Raw genomic sequence first — 16,546 nt, 5'->3', positions numbered from 1 at the left:
TTGTTAGAACAAATTAAGTATACATAAATGTGGAACTTTAATACCAGTTCTCTTTATAGCATAAAAAAAGCTATGAATATTCAAAACAAAACAAAACACAACAGCAACAACAGAACAAACCTTACAAGGCTTCTATCTGGGGCAAACAGGTAAATAGAGGAATAATTTCATGAGAATATAAGCAATTCAGGCAAAGGGCCAGACATAAGAAAAGGAAATGAACAATATGTAAACCTAAAAGGATGGGGAGTCTCCATATAATAATGATGATGATGATGAAAATAATACCACTTCTATAGCATTTTATGAATTAAAAAGCTATATTTGAATTTTATCAATTTAGATGCTTGTACTGTTTACTAAGAGTCTCTGGGAAAGATGATTATTTTTTTACTATTATCCTTACAGTATAGATAAGAACATCCATCCTCAAAATGGGCAAGTGACTTCCTCAGGCTCATTTCGTAATTAGATATTAAAGTGGGGATTAACGCAGTTTTCAAGCTTTGATTCCATAATTTCTCTATTTCATCACATTAGAGTTTTTGGTAACAAAATGATCTTGGATACTGAGCATGTTCTTCAAGAACCATCCAAACAAGGGATAAGAAAAGGAAAAGAAAGAAAATTACATTTTTTTTTCCATTTTAACAATTAACCTTTTTATAAAATTTTAAACATAGATGATATGAATTTTTTGGAAATAAAAAATAAATAAACTGCCTAAATCATTGCAAGAATACTTTATTTTTATTTTTTATGTTTTATTATTTTCAGGTGTACAAAGCAACATAATTGTTAACATTTTACACCCCCTCATAAAGTGATAACCTCCATCCTCCAAGTTACTACCCCTTTGAAATTGTATATAACTGTTACAATACCATTGACTATCTTCCTTATGTTATACTCTACCTCCCATAATACCATACACCAAATATATATATATATATATATATATATATATATATATATATATATCCATATCCATATCCATATGTGTGTGTATATATATATATATATACATATACATATATATGTATATATATACGCATATATATGTATATACACACACATGCATATGTATATTTGCTTATAGTTGACATACAATATTATTCTACTGCAGCTTTAGTTGTGTAGTGCATTGGTCACTTTATTTTTAAAGTATGTTTTCATTTGTTCTCCTTTCCTACTAGTCTATTAGCAATACCGTAAGGAAAGAATATTAGATGATATTTGGAATTTGCAATATATTTTAATGAAAATATATTGAAGGACACTTTATACACTCAGTATCTGTATCAATTATTGCCAATATGTATAACAATAATGCAAATAAATTAGGAAAAAACACATTTATGTTTATGTACCTTGTTATTCCTTCTTCCTTGGATGCCTTTTTGCTTTTTCTCCAGTTGGAATAACTTTCCATTCTTCCAACAACAGCAAAAAATATCACTTCTTCTGTGAAGCATTCCTTAGTCGTGCTTAAGTCGACACCATATGCTGAACAAATAACATTATGCAACTTTTATATATTTTTAAAATTATTTGTTTATTTTTATTGAGGTATAATTGATATATAACATTAGTTTCAGGTATATAGCTGACTATATATTAAAACTATCTACCTCTCTATGTAGAAAGTGAGTTTCTTTTGTGTAAGGTCCATAGTTTAATCATTGTTTGTACCTAACAAAAAATGACTAAATTCACTATAGAGGCAAATAATATATGGGCAACTGGATGTACACAGCATATAGGGTTATAACTACAGGGACAATGTACCTGCATCTATGCACAAACCAATATAGTGGTATGTAAATAACCTGAATGTTTCAAAGAAAGTGTCATAAGGGAACTTTTGTTCTGAGGAAATGAAAGGCATACCTAGAATGAAAATTCAGTTTCAGATTTCTGTGGGGAAACACAGAAATATTTTATTAAACTAAACTGTCATGTAAAGCAAAAACAAAAACATTATCCTACCAATGTTGTAAACTATATTCCCATATTTAGGCAAAAACACAGAGGAGATGAACATCAAGAACTGGTTTTATAATTCCAAATCAGAAATGCAACTGGAGGAAACTTCTCTGAATTTATTACCCAAATTCAGAAATAAAAATAATAAAAACGGAGAACAGACTTCTATTTTAATTTATTTTAAATAAGTATATTAAAGTATAAAAGACATCCTCAGGAATAACAAAAGCCTTTTGTTATGGTTACAAATAGATGTTCTTTTATAAATTTACATTAGGTTGTAACTTACAGAAAAGGTATGATTTGGGGTTAAGATTTTTAGATGTGATCATTCGTAAACTTTACATTTTATATGGGTGAAATTTAGAAGTCTTTGACATTTTAACTGAAGTTTTCATTTTTCAGCTTTACTTAATTATAAAAAAATACAACGTTGAATAATTGCAGATTCAGGCAAATATAATGCTCTTCTTCTCTATACTCATTTTGATTTTTTTTTAATTAAAGTTTATTGGGGTGACAATTGTTAGTAAAATTACATAGATTTCAGGTGTAAAATTCTGTATTACATCATCTATAAATCATAGGTAACAAACCAAAAGAAAAAAAATTATCTGAATACTTTTATTTCTCCAACATTATAGTTGCATGTTGGAGCTTTACATCTGTTAGTTTTGGGCATCTATAATTTGTTAACACTTATGGAAATATTATATACATAACTTTGTATACTTAAAGAAGCATGTTTAAAATTATTAAAAGGCCCAACACTGGTCTCAGCCCCACTCCACTTCAGTGCAAAAGTGGTAACGGGTATTTTTACTAATCTGGGGATATTTAAAAGCATATTATATGTTATCAAAAATAATAAGAAAAGTTTGCATGATCTTATGCTTTTTGAAGCTGCAATTCAGAAAGACACCAAAAATTAATTTGGGAATAGCTGAGCAAATAAGCGAAATATTGTGTGATGTTTTACTCCTTGAGTGTCTATAAACAAAATCACTACTGATTTTCTTTCCCAGGTATTTGTATTGGATTGACTGCTGTGAATATCCTCATATTGGCCGTGTTGGAATGGATGGAACCAATCAAAGTGTTGTCATAGAAACCAAGATTTCTAGACCTATGGCACTAACAATAGATTATGTTAACCATAGACTCTACTGGGCCGATGAAAATCACATTGAATTTAGCAACATGGATGGATCTCATAGACACAAAGGTTGGTTCAGGAGCACAAATTATTCAATATTTTACCAGTGCATAAATTATGTATTTAAAAAAAAAATATATATATATATATTCATTATATATACTTTCATCAAATACATTTCTTAATTTAAGGTTTTATTATTATGCTCCTTTCTGACAACATTGGCAAATAAGAAACTAGATATGTTTATTCAGAATTTTTATAATCTTTCATAAAAATCATTTTGCTACTGTCTAGGTTTTCTCTGATTGTACTTTTCCAAACAGATTTCATAGTAAATTAGCAATACTTTTATAAGTTAATATAAACATGCATCCTAATTAAATTTAAACAAAAGAATATTAGCTTGTAAACATAAGGCTATTATTGCAATGTGGCAGGATTGGGTTTTCTTTAAACTCTAAGTAAAAGAATAGATCTTTAAAGACACTGAAGCAATATTATTTAAAAGTTATTTATTATATTATATACGTGGTTAAATTTATCATCTAGTCAACAATGGCAATGGAAATTAACATGGAAAACAGCTATCAAATTAGAGTAACATTCAGGAATGTTCATAATTTAAATATGAATGAATACAAAATCTTATAGATATTTTTCTATATGTTATAGCTGAGTAGATTAAAAAAACTCTAAGTATAAAGCAAGTGAATGATCAATTGGATATGAGGGAAATAATACTAGAATTAGGGATGAGGGAGAAATCATAAAGAAAAAATAGCTGAGGATGAAGGAATTAAGAAGAGCAATGGAGAAAGACATAGTAAAAAAGAATGGGTTATAGATGAAGATAACATGGATAGAACAGAAACCATGAAAAATTAAAATGACCACTTCAAATATTTGAGAAGTTGGTGGCTATTTAAGGATCAGAGTTTGTTTCCCTGAATGAAAAGAAATACATTGTTACTGATTTTTAATGACCTAACTATACCTTTGTTCTTATGTGTTTTCATTTTCAACCATCTCATAAAGTACAAGCATCACAGAGAGGTACCAAATAAAGCTTACCTTAGTATGGTTTAGTTAATTAGGTTGATTTCTTCTCTGCAATAAGCTTAAAACAAGACCTCTGAAGGAGGGAAAGAAGAGGGATGGTAAGGAAGAGAGAGTCAATGATAATCTAATCAACATGTGAGGCCCAGAAAATGTATGCAGTCCAGAGAAGGGTGGGGCCACTGAATGAATGAATGGATGGATGAATGAATGAAAAGTGAAAGTCACTGAAGTCACACTTTTTCATAATTTTGTCCTCGTCCCTCTCACTTAATATTTAAACAAATATATCCTTCTAAATAAAAATGCTGACAGAAAACTTTTAGAGGTTCTTTTTTAAGGGTAAGAACATTGAGGTATGAGAAGTGTAGCTGGATGAGTCATTTATTTAGGTGTTGGCATTCCAATTATGGATATAAAGAAACTCTTCAGAATGTAATTTGAGTGAAGAACGTTTTAAACATCACTTTAGGATTTTAATTACAGCAAAAGTAATGTTGACAAATCGAATTCACACTTAGCACTCAGCAGTTATATCTCCTCCAAAGAATCAATAATGTAATGTTTTGGAACATTTTTAGATGATTTAGTGGAAAGTTTTATTTTGGTAATCAGTATTTTTCCCATGTATCCTTGGACTTGTCCATATTTAGCATGTATCTAAAGTACTAGTTTGTTGTGAATGTGTTATTTTGTGCTAAAATTTCATGTACAATAAAAATGTAAACAATTTCTAGCCAGATAGATGAACATTAATAACATATTACAGGGCAAGTATTTTCCTATTTTTATTTAAACCTCTTTTTATTTTTTTAAAATGGTAGTTAAAAATGTTGTCTATTAGAAACTTCTGATTTCATTTCCTACTCATTTTTTTTAAAATTATGTCAGACATGTAGATGACCAATGCTTTGAAAACTTAATGCTAAATTAAATGCATGTAAGTGGATGTTCCTCAATCATGGTTCTTTTGTTGACTCTGGGTAGAGAGACATATATAGCTGGGGAAATGATACAAAATCTATTAAAAAGAAAAAAATTGGGTGGAAAGATATTAAGGTATGATGTTACTAACATTTTAAAATTTGATTTTGAAAATACCTTGAGACTTAAAGGGGGAGACAAGGAAAGGTAAAGAGTTGCTACTTTTAGAAATCTTTTCTTCTGAAAGCTTTCTCAGAAACACTAATGAACAATTCATTAAGTGTCTTATCAGGCATCTGCCAATATTTCAGTGCAAGCCAATAATTACCTGGTAGTTACTAATGAGCTGCTAATTGCAGGCAACTTGAATTATGCCAAATTCCACAGCCAATGGAAAAAAGCCATCCATTTACCATGTTTGTACGAGAAATGGGATTTTTCTGATACTTGCATTTACCTCATAAAGATACAGAGAATACTGTGGTTTCTTATGTGTGTATTTGGAGGTGCAAAATGATACTTGTATATCAATAATAACTTTTGTGTTAGTTTGATCACTGACCACTTTTTTCTCTTAACCAGACTAGAAAAGTTATTCTCATTTATTCTATGTATTAAAACTGGAACTAGAGCTCATCAAAAGAATGAGGTATACCAACCCTGACAAAGTAATTTGAGAATATAAGGATGAATGAGAAATGTCAGAATTATGGTTCTTTTTCATAAGTCAAATTTTAATAATAGAGAAAAAATTAAACTGTGAGTAGGACATTACACTTTATAAAGCTTTTCCCCAAGCAATGTTCTGATTTAAACCACGTAGTAATTCCATAAATGAAGCATTAATTTATTAATTTTCCAGCCCAGGAATTTCTAAATGTTCTGAATACGTGTTGTGTTTTTTTGTTTTTGTTTTTGTTTTTGTTTTGTTTTTTAAGATTTTATTGGGGAAGGGGAACAGGACTTTATTGGTGAACAGTGTGTACTTGCAGGACTTTTTTCCAAGTCAAGTTGTTGTCCTTTCAATCTTAGTTGTGGAGGGTGCCATTCAACTACAAGTTGTTGTCCTTTCAGTCTTAGTTGTGGAGGGTGCAGCTCAGCTCCATCCCTTGCAGGACTCGAGGAATTGAACTGGCAACATTGTAGTTGAGAGCCCACTGGCCCATGTGGGAATTGAACCGGCAGCCTTCAGAGTTAGGAGCATGGAGCTCTAACCACTTGAGCCACTGGGCCGGCCCCCTGAATATGTATTTTAAACAATAGATCAGATTACCTCTGAGGTACATGTAACTGGCAATTTGCTTGAGTATTTTAATCATATTTCTTTGCTACCTCCTCTACCCAACACACTTTCTTACCAAGTCCAAACACTACACTGCAAAACAAAAACTAAAACAAAGCAAAACAGAAACACATCAATCAGTTTACTAGTTTCAGAACGTTAAGTTGCAGTCTTAGTCACATGAACCTCTCCTTAGTGACTATGTATATCATTCGATTGGTTTTTATTCTAATAATTCTATAAGGATGTGAACTATAACAATAATGATAATTATATAATACCATAGAATAGTATGCATGCTGCTGGATAACTGAGTCAGTTTATTTTAAATCGAATTTTCAGTGATATTATTTATTTATTTATTTATTTTTTATTTCTCTGATTCCTTCCCATTATATCTGCCCATTCATTCATCCATTCACTATTCATTCAACAAACATTTACCTGATGTACCTTTCTGTGCTACACACACACTATGCTAGTTCCTGGAGTTACATAAATGAATAAGTCCCTGTCTTTAAAGCACTTGTAGTTTAATGGGAAAACTGAGTTACAGATAAAGATGTAAATTAGATTGGGGTTAGAGGTATATGCAAAATACTGTGAACATGCAGGTAGGAGTAGGGAAGCCTTTACTGAAGTGTGGAGTTCCTTGAGAAATTTGAGAGGTATAGTACAAACTCTCCATATGGGAAAATGTAGGAAGGACTCCCTTCCTACATTGTAGTCCTACAAATGTAGGACTCCCTTCACACATAGGGAGCCACATGTGCGAGATGTAATAGAGTCTTGAAGCAGCATGGGGTTTACACAATTTGGCTATGACCTGAATTCCTGTAATAGGGAGATAATGACATTAGATGAAGGAGGGCAAATTGGGGTCAGATTGTGACAGGCCTTGTATGCTAAATAATTTGGAATTTATCCTTTAGGTTACAGGGAGCCATTGGTGGAGTTTAGTTGATAGAGTGCTATTATTAGATTTGACAACTGCGTGAAAAATGAAAGACCCTGGAAGGGCAACCAATTTAAAGGCTGTTAAAATATTTTAGGAGAAAATACTTGAAGTGATTATAGCTGTGGGAATGGAGATAAAGTTTTATGTTCAATAATTATTTAGCAGTATAAATAGGAGAGATCTGTAAACTTGACATAGCAGATATATTGGTGGTTGAGTTGCAAATATTAAGTGAATTATTTGTATTATTATTCAGTTAGCCAGGGAAAAAGAACCCACTATTCTGATGACTTACTAGTTTCATACATATATGTACATTTTTTAAAGAATTAAAAAATACCAATACTAAATATACTTTAGAGATTCTTCTTTTTTTAATTAAAATTTATTGGGGTGACAATTGTCAGTAAAGTTACATCGATTTTAGGTGTGCAGTTCTGTAATACATAATCTATATATCACATTGTGTGTTCACCACCCAGAGTCAGTTCTCTTTCCATCACCATATATTTGATCCTTTTACCCTCATCTGTCACCCCTCTCCCCCCTTACCCTCTAGTAACCACTAAACTATTGTCTGTGTCTATGAGTTTGTGTTTCTTCATTTGTTTGTCTTTTTCAGTTTTACATACCACATATCAGTGAAATCATACGGTTCTCTACTTTTTCTGTCTGACTTTTTTTCGCATAGCATTGTAATCTCAAGACCCATCCATGTTGTTGCAAATGTTACTATTTCATCTTTTCTTATGCCCGAATAGTATTCCATTGTGTATATATACCACAACTTCTCTATCCATTCATCTACCGAAGGACACTTTGGTTATTTCTCTATCTTGACCACCGTAAATAGAGCTTCAATAAATGTTGGAGCACATATGTCTTCATGGAAAATGTTTTCAGATTTTTGGGGTAGATCCCCAAGAGAGGGATTGCTGGGTCATATGGAAATTCTATTCTTAAGTTTTTGAGGAACCTCCACACTGCCTTCCTTAGCAACTGCACCTGCATTCCCACCAACAGTGTATGAGAGTTCCTTTTTCTCCACAGCCTCTCCAACACTTGTTACTATTTGTTTTGTTGATGAAAGCCATTCTGACTGGGGTGAGGTGATATCTCATTGTGGTTTTTATTTGCATTTCTCTGATGATTAGTGATGTTGAGCATTTTTCCATATGTCTATTATCCATTTGTATGTCCTCTTTGGAGAAATGTCTCTTCAGGTCCTCTGCCCATCTGTTGTTGTTGTTGTTGAGTTGTATGAGTTCCTTATATGTTTTGGATATTAGCCCCAAAGTTCTGTTTGATGAGAGGTACATTAATTTTAACAAAAATATCAGCATAAAAGGAATTCTAAGTATGTAATTAAATACTTTCTATTGTATGTTTTCCTAAAAAAAATTTAAGAACACATGATAATTACCTAGAAGAAAGATTTCAAAAAGTGAATCTCTCTACTTCTACTTTCTCTTGAAATATAGAATATGTCTAATGAGAGTCTTGGCAATTTCAGAGTGTTCTTCAGATTATAATGCTTAGTTTTTAATTTATATGTCTTTATTTAAAAAAAGAATGATTCTAAATATATTGCCAACAATGATTCGAAACAATAATATTCTTCCTGTATGTCTATTTATTTGGGACTGATTCCTTACCACCTTCAAACCACAACTGTCCTCATAGAAATTTAGGCTTTGATTTTGGATGAGGAGTAATAAACCTTTGCTGGAGCAAAGGTCTTTAAATAAAAGGATATCCTCAGACTGGAGAAATCAAACCCTTAGGATCTTAAAGAAGCTTGGGGAAACTAAAAATGAGAGTAGGTTGTGGTAGGATATATTGCTAAGTACCCTTCATACTCTGAAATGTGTAGGTAACTTCCCTGAATCTCAGTTGTATCAGTTATAGAAATAAGGGTGTTGGGGGTAAAAAAAGACATCAAAGGAGAATTTCAGAACTAAAATTCTAAACCTTCAGTTAAGTGGCTCACACAACCCTTTCAGAATCTTTGACAGAAATTTTAATTTCAGGTTCCTCTTGTATTTAAGCCTGAGAGAGGCTGGAAATCTGTAATAACCAAATGCTTCCTCACTCAGCCTTAATGAAAATCTCAAATTGCCAATTCAATCCTCAGTTCTCTCTATTATTGCAAAAGTTGTTAACATCTTTAAAAGTTGAACACTTGTGAATTTATCAAATCAATAAGAGAGGAGAAAGCCTATATTCCTGAGCATTACATTGTAATAGATGTTTTGCACATAACTGTTTCATTTAATGATTTTTGGCTTACAGTGGAAATTTTCTTAGCCTACTATTGTGGTTCCAAAAACTAAAACCATTCTGTTATAAACTCATATTTTTATTACACGATTATGTTGTTCAGAAAACCTTGCTTGATGCTATACATGCTCTTTCAGTCCTTCCATCAGGGAACACTATGCTATAGGTACCATTAAAGCCATTTTGCAGCAAGGAAATGGGTTTAAAGAGATTAAGTAATTTGTCCAAAGTCAAATAACTGGTAACCAGGAGAATCAGAATTTGAACCAAGATCTGTCTGTCCAAAAGCCTGCTTTCTTTCCATTCTCCATACATCCTCCTTTTTTCTGAACAGATAATTGACTGAAGGTCTGTTGCCTCCTTGTTATATTTTCTAATAGCAACAATTATAACATAAATTCACACGTATACAAATAAAGGTATATCTACACTTGAATTTCTTCAGATTCATTTAAATAGTGGACCATAGATAAATTGCAAAATATATGTGAAACAAACAGACAAAGAAAGGTATGCCACAAGAACATAGCTATTATAAAATAAAACATACATCTCATTAAATACATTTTTTGTGTGTGTTTGTGTATTTGTGGGAGTGAAGGTAGCAATAATGTTGCTTAAGAATCTACACCCTGCTTCAGTGGGACAGTTTGATGTCACATTTTGCTATTCCAAACTATGTCTCCTGCCTAGAGAAAAGTTTTTAAATCTTATTTAGAATTTCATGTCACAGAATTTCTGAAATAAAGATCTTGTGTCCTTGATTTTGCGCATGTCAAAAAGCACTGCCTCCTCTAAATGGAATGTCCATAAAATAGATTACAAATATCTCCTAAGATAAATTTCATCCATAACTTTGCATGTCTACCTTAACTTAGAGATTCTGTTTTCTATTTAATGAAAAGAAAATCAAATACCAGAGAATTCTATTTAAGCCACAATTTCAGTCTGACTGCTTGTATCAAAGTACATAAATTCAGATTTAGATTTCCTCATTTTCTGTTAGTTCTAAGATCTTATAGAGGTTGTTAGTTTCTTGAGAAAAGACAGAAAATACTCTGTGAATAGTAATAACAAAAGGGTTTAGCTAAATAAAAGCTATGTTTGACCTTGAGTTTTAAAATGTATTTGTTCTAGTAATGTTTTTCACAATACTCTTCTTTGTATTGTTGCAAAAAAAACAGGGGCTTTGTGTATGTGACATGAAAGTACTCAAGGATGCACCAAATAATCCAAACAAACATCAGATTTATTAAAAGAAATAGGATAGTGCACCTCCAAGATGGGAGTGGGCAGGCCAGGAGAAGAGCAACTGCGCTGAAGAATAAACGGGCTTAGGAATTTATACATTTGATCTTAGCCAAAAGGCCGAGAAGCGATGTGCTTAGGAATTTATTACCCTTAAAATCATGGCTGGAAATATTTGAAATTTAGAGGTGGCATTATAGGCATTCCCAGGCAGGTCCTCTCTGACCACTCCTTTCCATAGGGAAGTGGAATTCTCTTGTCCTTATAATTTGGCTCTAGCAGGAACTGTCATGGAGATATGAGGGGTGGAGATTTTCCCTGACCGTAGGCTAATAATAGTAGAACCCATTACAATTAGTTATAGTTCACCAGGGAGGACAAGATGGCGTCTTGGGTCTGCTCTCAGCTTTTGAAATCTAATTCTGGCTGGTCCAATAGCTGCACCTTTGCTGAAGAAAGACCTCATCTTCTTCTGTCTCCCTTCACCTCCTCCTTCATTTCCTCACCGCTGTCTCCCCACGGTGCTCTTCTTTGTGCCTATAGTACCAGTATCACGGAATGATTTAACCTTGAGTTAAATCAGTTGGTTATGTACATATTTTATCCAGCCTACTGGGAAAATACACGCATAACTACTAATTTCTCTAAAGCGTAATGGTTGTGTATCTTTCTAAACTATAGTTTATCACTGAACTGTCTTTTATTCTGTGGACAAATTGTTTAAAATTTTATGCAATTATGTTTTCTATGACTCTTCATTCATACCTCTAGTCCTGAAGATCCTATATCAAAGTGTCAATATTGTAGTCCAATTCTTTTGCTCTGGGAAACCAGAGGGGACAGTTCTGTGTTTAGATTTAAAAATCCAAATTATAACCCATGCACTGATCATCTAATTTATACTAGAAAAGGAATCTAGATCTCAGCATATTACTGGTAAACAGCCTAAAATATGTTTAAAGAGTTTTATTCTGGGAGGGGGACACTTAAAAAGGCAAAGGGAGTATTTTGTGCTCACATATCCTGAAACTCACAGCTGTTGCATATCTACAGAAGCCCACCAAAAAAGACGAGGGAATCTACTAAAGAACACCTCTCAATTTTATGATATTTTAGAGTATTTATTTCTTGGTAAGATACTGCACTTAAGTACTTTTGGAAAAAAAAAAAAGAAAAAGAAAAGAAAAGAAAAGAAAAGAAAAGAAAATCCCTATCATTCACAGTCCATTACAGACAGTAGATTTCACAGTCTATTTTGCGCCAATGGTGTTGATGGGCTGTTGTTTACAATATAATAAAAGTTAATGAAAGGGAGCAAAATACAATTCAGGTACTATATAAATGTTTCTGAACAAGCAAAATAAATTGAAATTAACTCATTTCTAAAAAGTCTTAGAATTTCAGTGTAAATCACATCTATCAGTTTTGTCCCTTGAATAAGACATGTTACATTAAACTGTGTATGTGTTTAAATAAGTTATTTTACAAATGTCATATATGTTCCATATACATTTTTAAATAGTGAAATTTTAAGTATTTCCTTAGTATGGGTTTTTAGCCACTTTCAACAACCTAATCTGTCCCAAATATGGTATGGGGAGGGGGTTGGTAGATTTGGCTTTGGTCCAGGTTACTCTAATTTATGCAAGTCGCTTTGCTACACTAGAATTCAATGTTTTTTCTATAGATTAGGATGTCTAATCAATCTGTGATTTTATAACATATCTTAAAGGAATTGGGCTGAGGTTGGAACTGCAGCCAATGAGGACGGTTCTATTTATTCCCCCATGTACCCCTACTTACTCCTAGTACTACTAAGGATACATTTGAAATGCTTGTAATATATTATACTCTTCTCTGGTTTTATTCTAGAAGCATATTTATAGTTGTAGGACTGTGGGAAGACCACATACCAAATTCATGTCAATGGCTCTTACTTGATGTCTGTCCCAAAGGCATAGTGATTTTCAGAGGCTTCACCTTTCATTAGGACTCTCTAACAAATACTTTCCTAATGCATATGTATGTGGAATATCACAACTCTTATATTTAGTACTGATGGTTAGCTCTGAAAACACATTTCCCAGTGTCTATGAAGAGCTGTGGCACCAGCAGAAAAGCCCAGAAAGTTTCAAAGTAACAGGAATATATGTTTCCCAAATTCATGAAGCAATGTTGCTTTGTTTACTCCAGAGATTAGAGAACAGTGTCATCATTGAGAGAAGATACTTATAGATACACAGTCTAGTTTTCAACATAAATGTACTAAAATGAATGAATGAATGAATGAATGAATATACTATAATTTGCATTGTCTGATTACATGCATTGCATACTCACATCCATTAACAGGAATATTATTTTTTAGATACCAAATATTAAAATGGCCATATCTGACCTTTTATTATGAATAATTTAAAAATATATAGGTGAGAGGGGGGAGGGACTGAGTTGTATTAAGCTGAATAACCTTAATCTCCATAGAGAATATTTATTATCTGAGGTGACAAATGGACAAAAAGAGGCAAGAAATAACTAGAAAATGATGGGCAAAGCATGTCTTCGGCCTCTTAATAAGGCTTTCATCTAAAGAAGAATTCTAAATAATTATATATTTTATCTTTATAAACTACATTCATTTTAAAAAGTCATTTTTGACATATTTAAGTGTCCCACTATGAATTACTGCAGTAAGGAAGGACACAGGACTATCGTTTGGACATTTGATCAGTATCATGTTCAATAGGTAGCCTCATTTAATAGACTCACAGGTAGTATGAGTTCAGATCTGCTATGCGTTTCGCCATATGCTCAAAGAAAGGCCTTTATTTGCCCCACCCCCCTCAAAGTCTCACTGATGGATGAACTTTTTGAAAGATCTTATTTTTTACAGGAAAAAATAAATTTTGAACATTCTATCATAATATTTGGAAATGTTGGCTATCCTTAGTGTTGCTGTCATTTCTTAAAACTTTTATTCATTTTGAAAAATAAATCTTGGATCCCTTGGCCTGACATTTTATTAACCAGGGTTGTATTAAATAGTAGGCAGGATAAATGTTTATGAAGGCAAATGTTTAAACAGAATGTTTTGTAACCTGTTCAAAGGAAATAATTATTTAAAAAAAAAACATTCTGCAAATAATAACACTGAAAGGGATAGATAATTACTGACAAAGAAAAAAATAATCTTGGCTCTAACATTATATAAAGCACACTCTTTTTTGATTGAATGTATGTAACTAAAGTTACAGTCATTCTTTGGAAATTAGTATACTGTGGCCATTTTGCCACCCACCCACTCTTCTCAGTTACTTTTCATAAACCAGAAACCATTTTCACCCACCCACTGATGACTGCCATAAATTTTTCACTTTCTTTGGCATGTTAAATCACATTCTTCCACAATCTTATCATCTCTTCAGCAACCTACTATTTTTGTAGTCTGTTTAAATCTCACCTCATTTTTTCAATGCTAATTGTTTTCTTTTTTTTTGTTTTCTCCTTTTTGGATTTTATGTTCTACTCCTTTAATTCATGACCTAGCTTCTCTACTTATCTTGTTGTATATTATCTTTTGAGAAAGATGTGCAGGAAAATTGTTGGTATCAAGGTCTCTCAGAAGAGAAGGTTCGTGAGCATCCTGATCCTTTTTTTCCCTGAAGTCAGATGTTTTAGTGAGGCTCGTTTGCACAGTATTGCCTAGGGAATGGGATTCATTGATGACTTTTGGAATAAATATGTGATATATATTATTACATATTAGAAACTTATAATATATCACATATTAGAAATATGTGCTATATATTACATATATATATATACTATATATATATACTATATATATATATACTATATATATATACTATATATATATAGTACACATTTTAAGAGATGTTATCTATGCTCAAGCAGTAGTTCACCATAATCAGAAGTGTCTAGACGCTGATGGTAACCACTCTGAGTACTTCTTGTAATTGCAGAAGTCAAGTGTGACTTGTATTCATTTTTTGTTATTGGTATACATGTATATTGAGAATTACAATTTTAATACAGTTTTCCATTCTTAAAATGTGTATACATTTGTTTGGCATCCCAGGTATATAGAGATAGATAGATAGATAGATAGATAGATAGATAGATAGATAGATAGACAGACAGACAGACAGACAGATAGATGAAATATTAACTGGAGGGAATTCTAGTTATCCTTCCTTTGAATTATGGTCATGCTCCATATGACTTCTGTGGACTGCATCACCCTCTTTCACCTTCTAGCCTCATGTTCGATTTAATCCATGGGAAGCATTGATAGTTGATTACGTGGTGGACAAAGGAAGAAGTAAGATTATTTATTCATCCCCTTTCTTTCCTCGTCCAACTACAATGATTTAGCAGTAACTTAGTTCCTCCACCAAAGGCCTCTACTCTTGGTAGGTGGCTCTTCTCCCTTATATGTGACTTTCAACAGCTTCTGGTAACAAACCTAGGAAATAAAACCCATCATCAGTTGCTTAGCCATTCCCAAACCTCTGTAAATAGTAAGAGAAAAATTATATGACTACTTATTTTACCTAAGATGGCCTTTGTTCAATTAAATTATTTTCAATTATAATTTAGTAATGTGTTCTCTGTTTACTATAGGATCCTTCACTGATACAAAACAGACTGGAACAGATTTTAAAAACAATAGAATAATAATTTTGTAATTATTCATGTGTGAGGAAATTCATGCCTTTACTTGGGGTAATGGCACCAAGAATAAGAAAATTGAGAGAGTCTTAAAATATATTAAAAAGAAAAACAGGATACGATATAATGTTTTACTTGATATACTTGTTAACTTTAATGTTTTAGGAGGTTAAGTTCTCAGTGCTAGTCAGCTGTAGAACCAGATTGAATTTCATGGATCATTAGATCATTCAGGCATGTCCTTCCAAATGATAAATAAATTCTTTATAACAACAACAACAACAAAAATAAATACTCAAGTTACTCTGTAATCTTCATTCCTTCATAAAAATAAGAATTGAATTTGGAGGTTGCATTCTATTGTTTTTGTTTTACTGTTACATATATTGCTTAAGCCTTTATAGTATTTTTATTAATAAAGTATAGGGATTGTTGCATATATCATAATATTTTAAAATAACATTAGATCCTTAAGGTAAATCTTGGAGGAGAAATAAGAAAAAAAAATAGAACACCAGTAGTAAAATTTCTATTTAAGTATTAACCACTGGGCAATATCATGTAGAATCTGCCATTACCCTAATGTTATATCCTACCCATAACACCAACTTTTGGCATTTGCCGTGCAACAAAAGATGAATATGCTGCTATTTGTGCATTTTGTTAAGTATTTTAATCGAGATTAGTCTGAAATAAATATTAGAATGGCTTATTCAGGATTATACTTGTTTAGCATGATAAATGCTATCCCCCAAAAATGAAAAATCAAAAGTATTGTGATAGAGTATCTCTAGCTGTGAAGCAACAATTAAGCCAAAAATGTAGTCTGGATTTCTAGCTTGTGTATTTATCATAATTACTAAGAACCTTAGCAGGATAGCATCCAACTTGACTACAAGGAAAAAATTCCACAAAGGAGGTTTTCTTTGATTTATATTTTGCCCAACATCGACTCCTTTCT

At 32.2% G+C, this 16,546-nt stretch overlaps 1 protein-coding gene across 7 annotated transcripts in view; it reads left to right on the top strand.

Annotated features, from left to right (window-relative positions):
* LRP1B (LDL receptor related protein 1B) overlaps positions 1-16,546 on the top strand; it is a 1,877,633-nt gene that overhangs the window by 1,643,519 nt on the left and 217,568 nt on the right. For all 7 annotated transcript variants that reach the window (XM_081051911.1, XM_081051912.1, XM_081051910.1 and 4 more), the window contains one exon: positions 3,012-3,211. In XM_081051911.1, the coding sequence (XP_080908037.1) occupies positions 3,012-3,211 (200 nt within the window). The remainder of the gene's footprint in view (positions 1-3,011; positions 3,212-16,546) is intronic.

The sequence above is a fragment of the Rhinolophus hipposideros genome (genome assembly GCF_964194185.1).
Source record: "Rhinolophus hipposideros genome assembly, chromosome: 6".
NCBI lineage: Eukaryota > Metazoa > Chordata > Mammalia > Chiroptera > Rhinolophidae > Rhinolophus > Rhinolophus hipposideros.
Note: the sequence above shows the minus strand (reverse complement) of the source record. Positions and strands in the feature narration are given on the sequence as shown.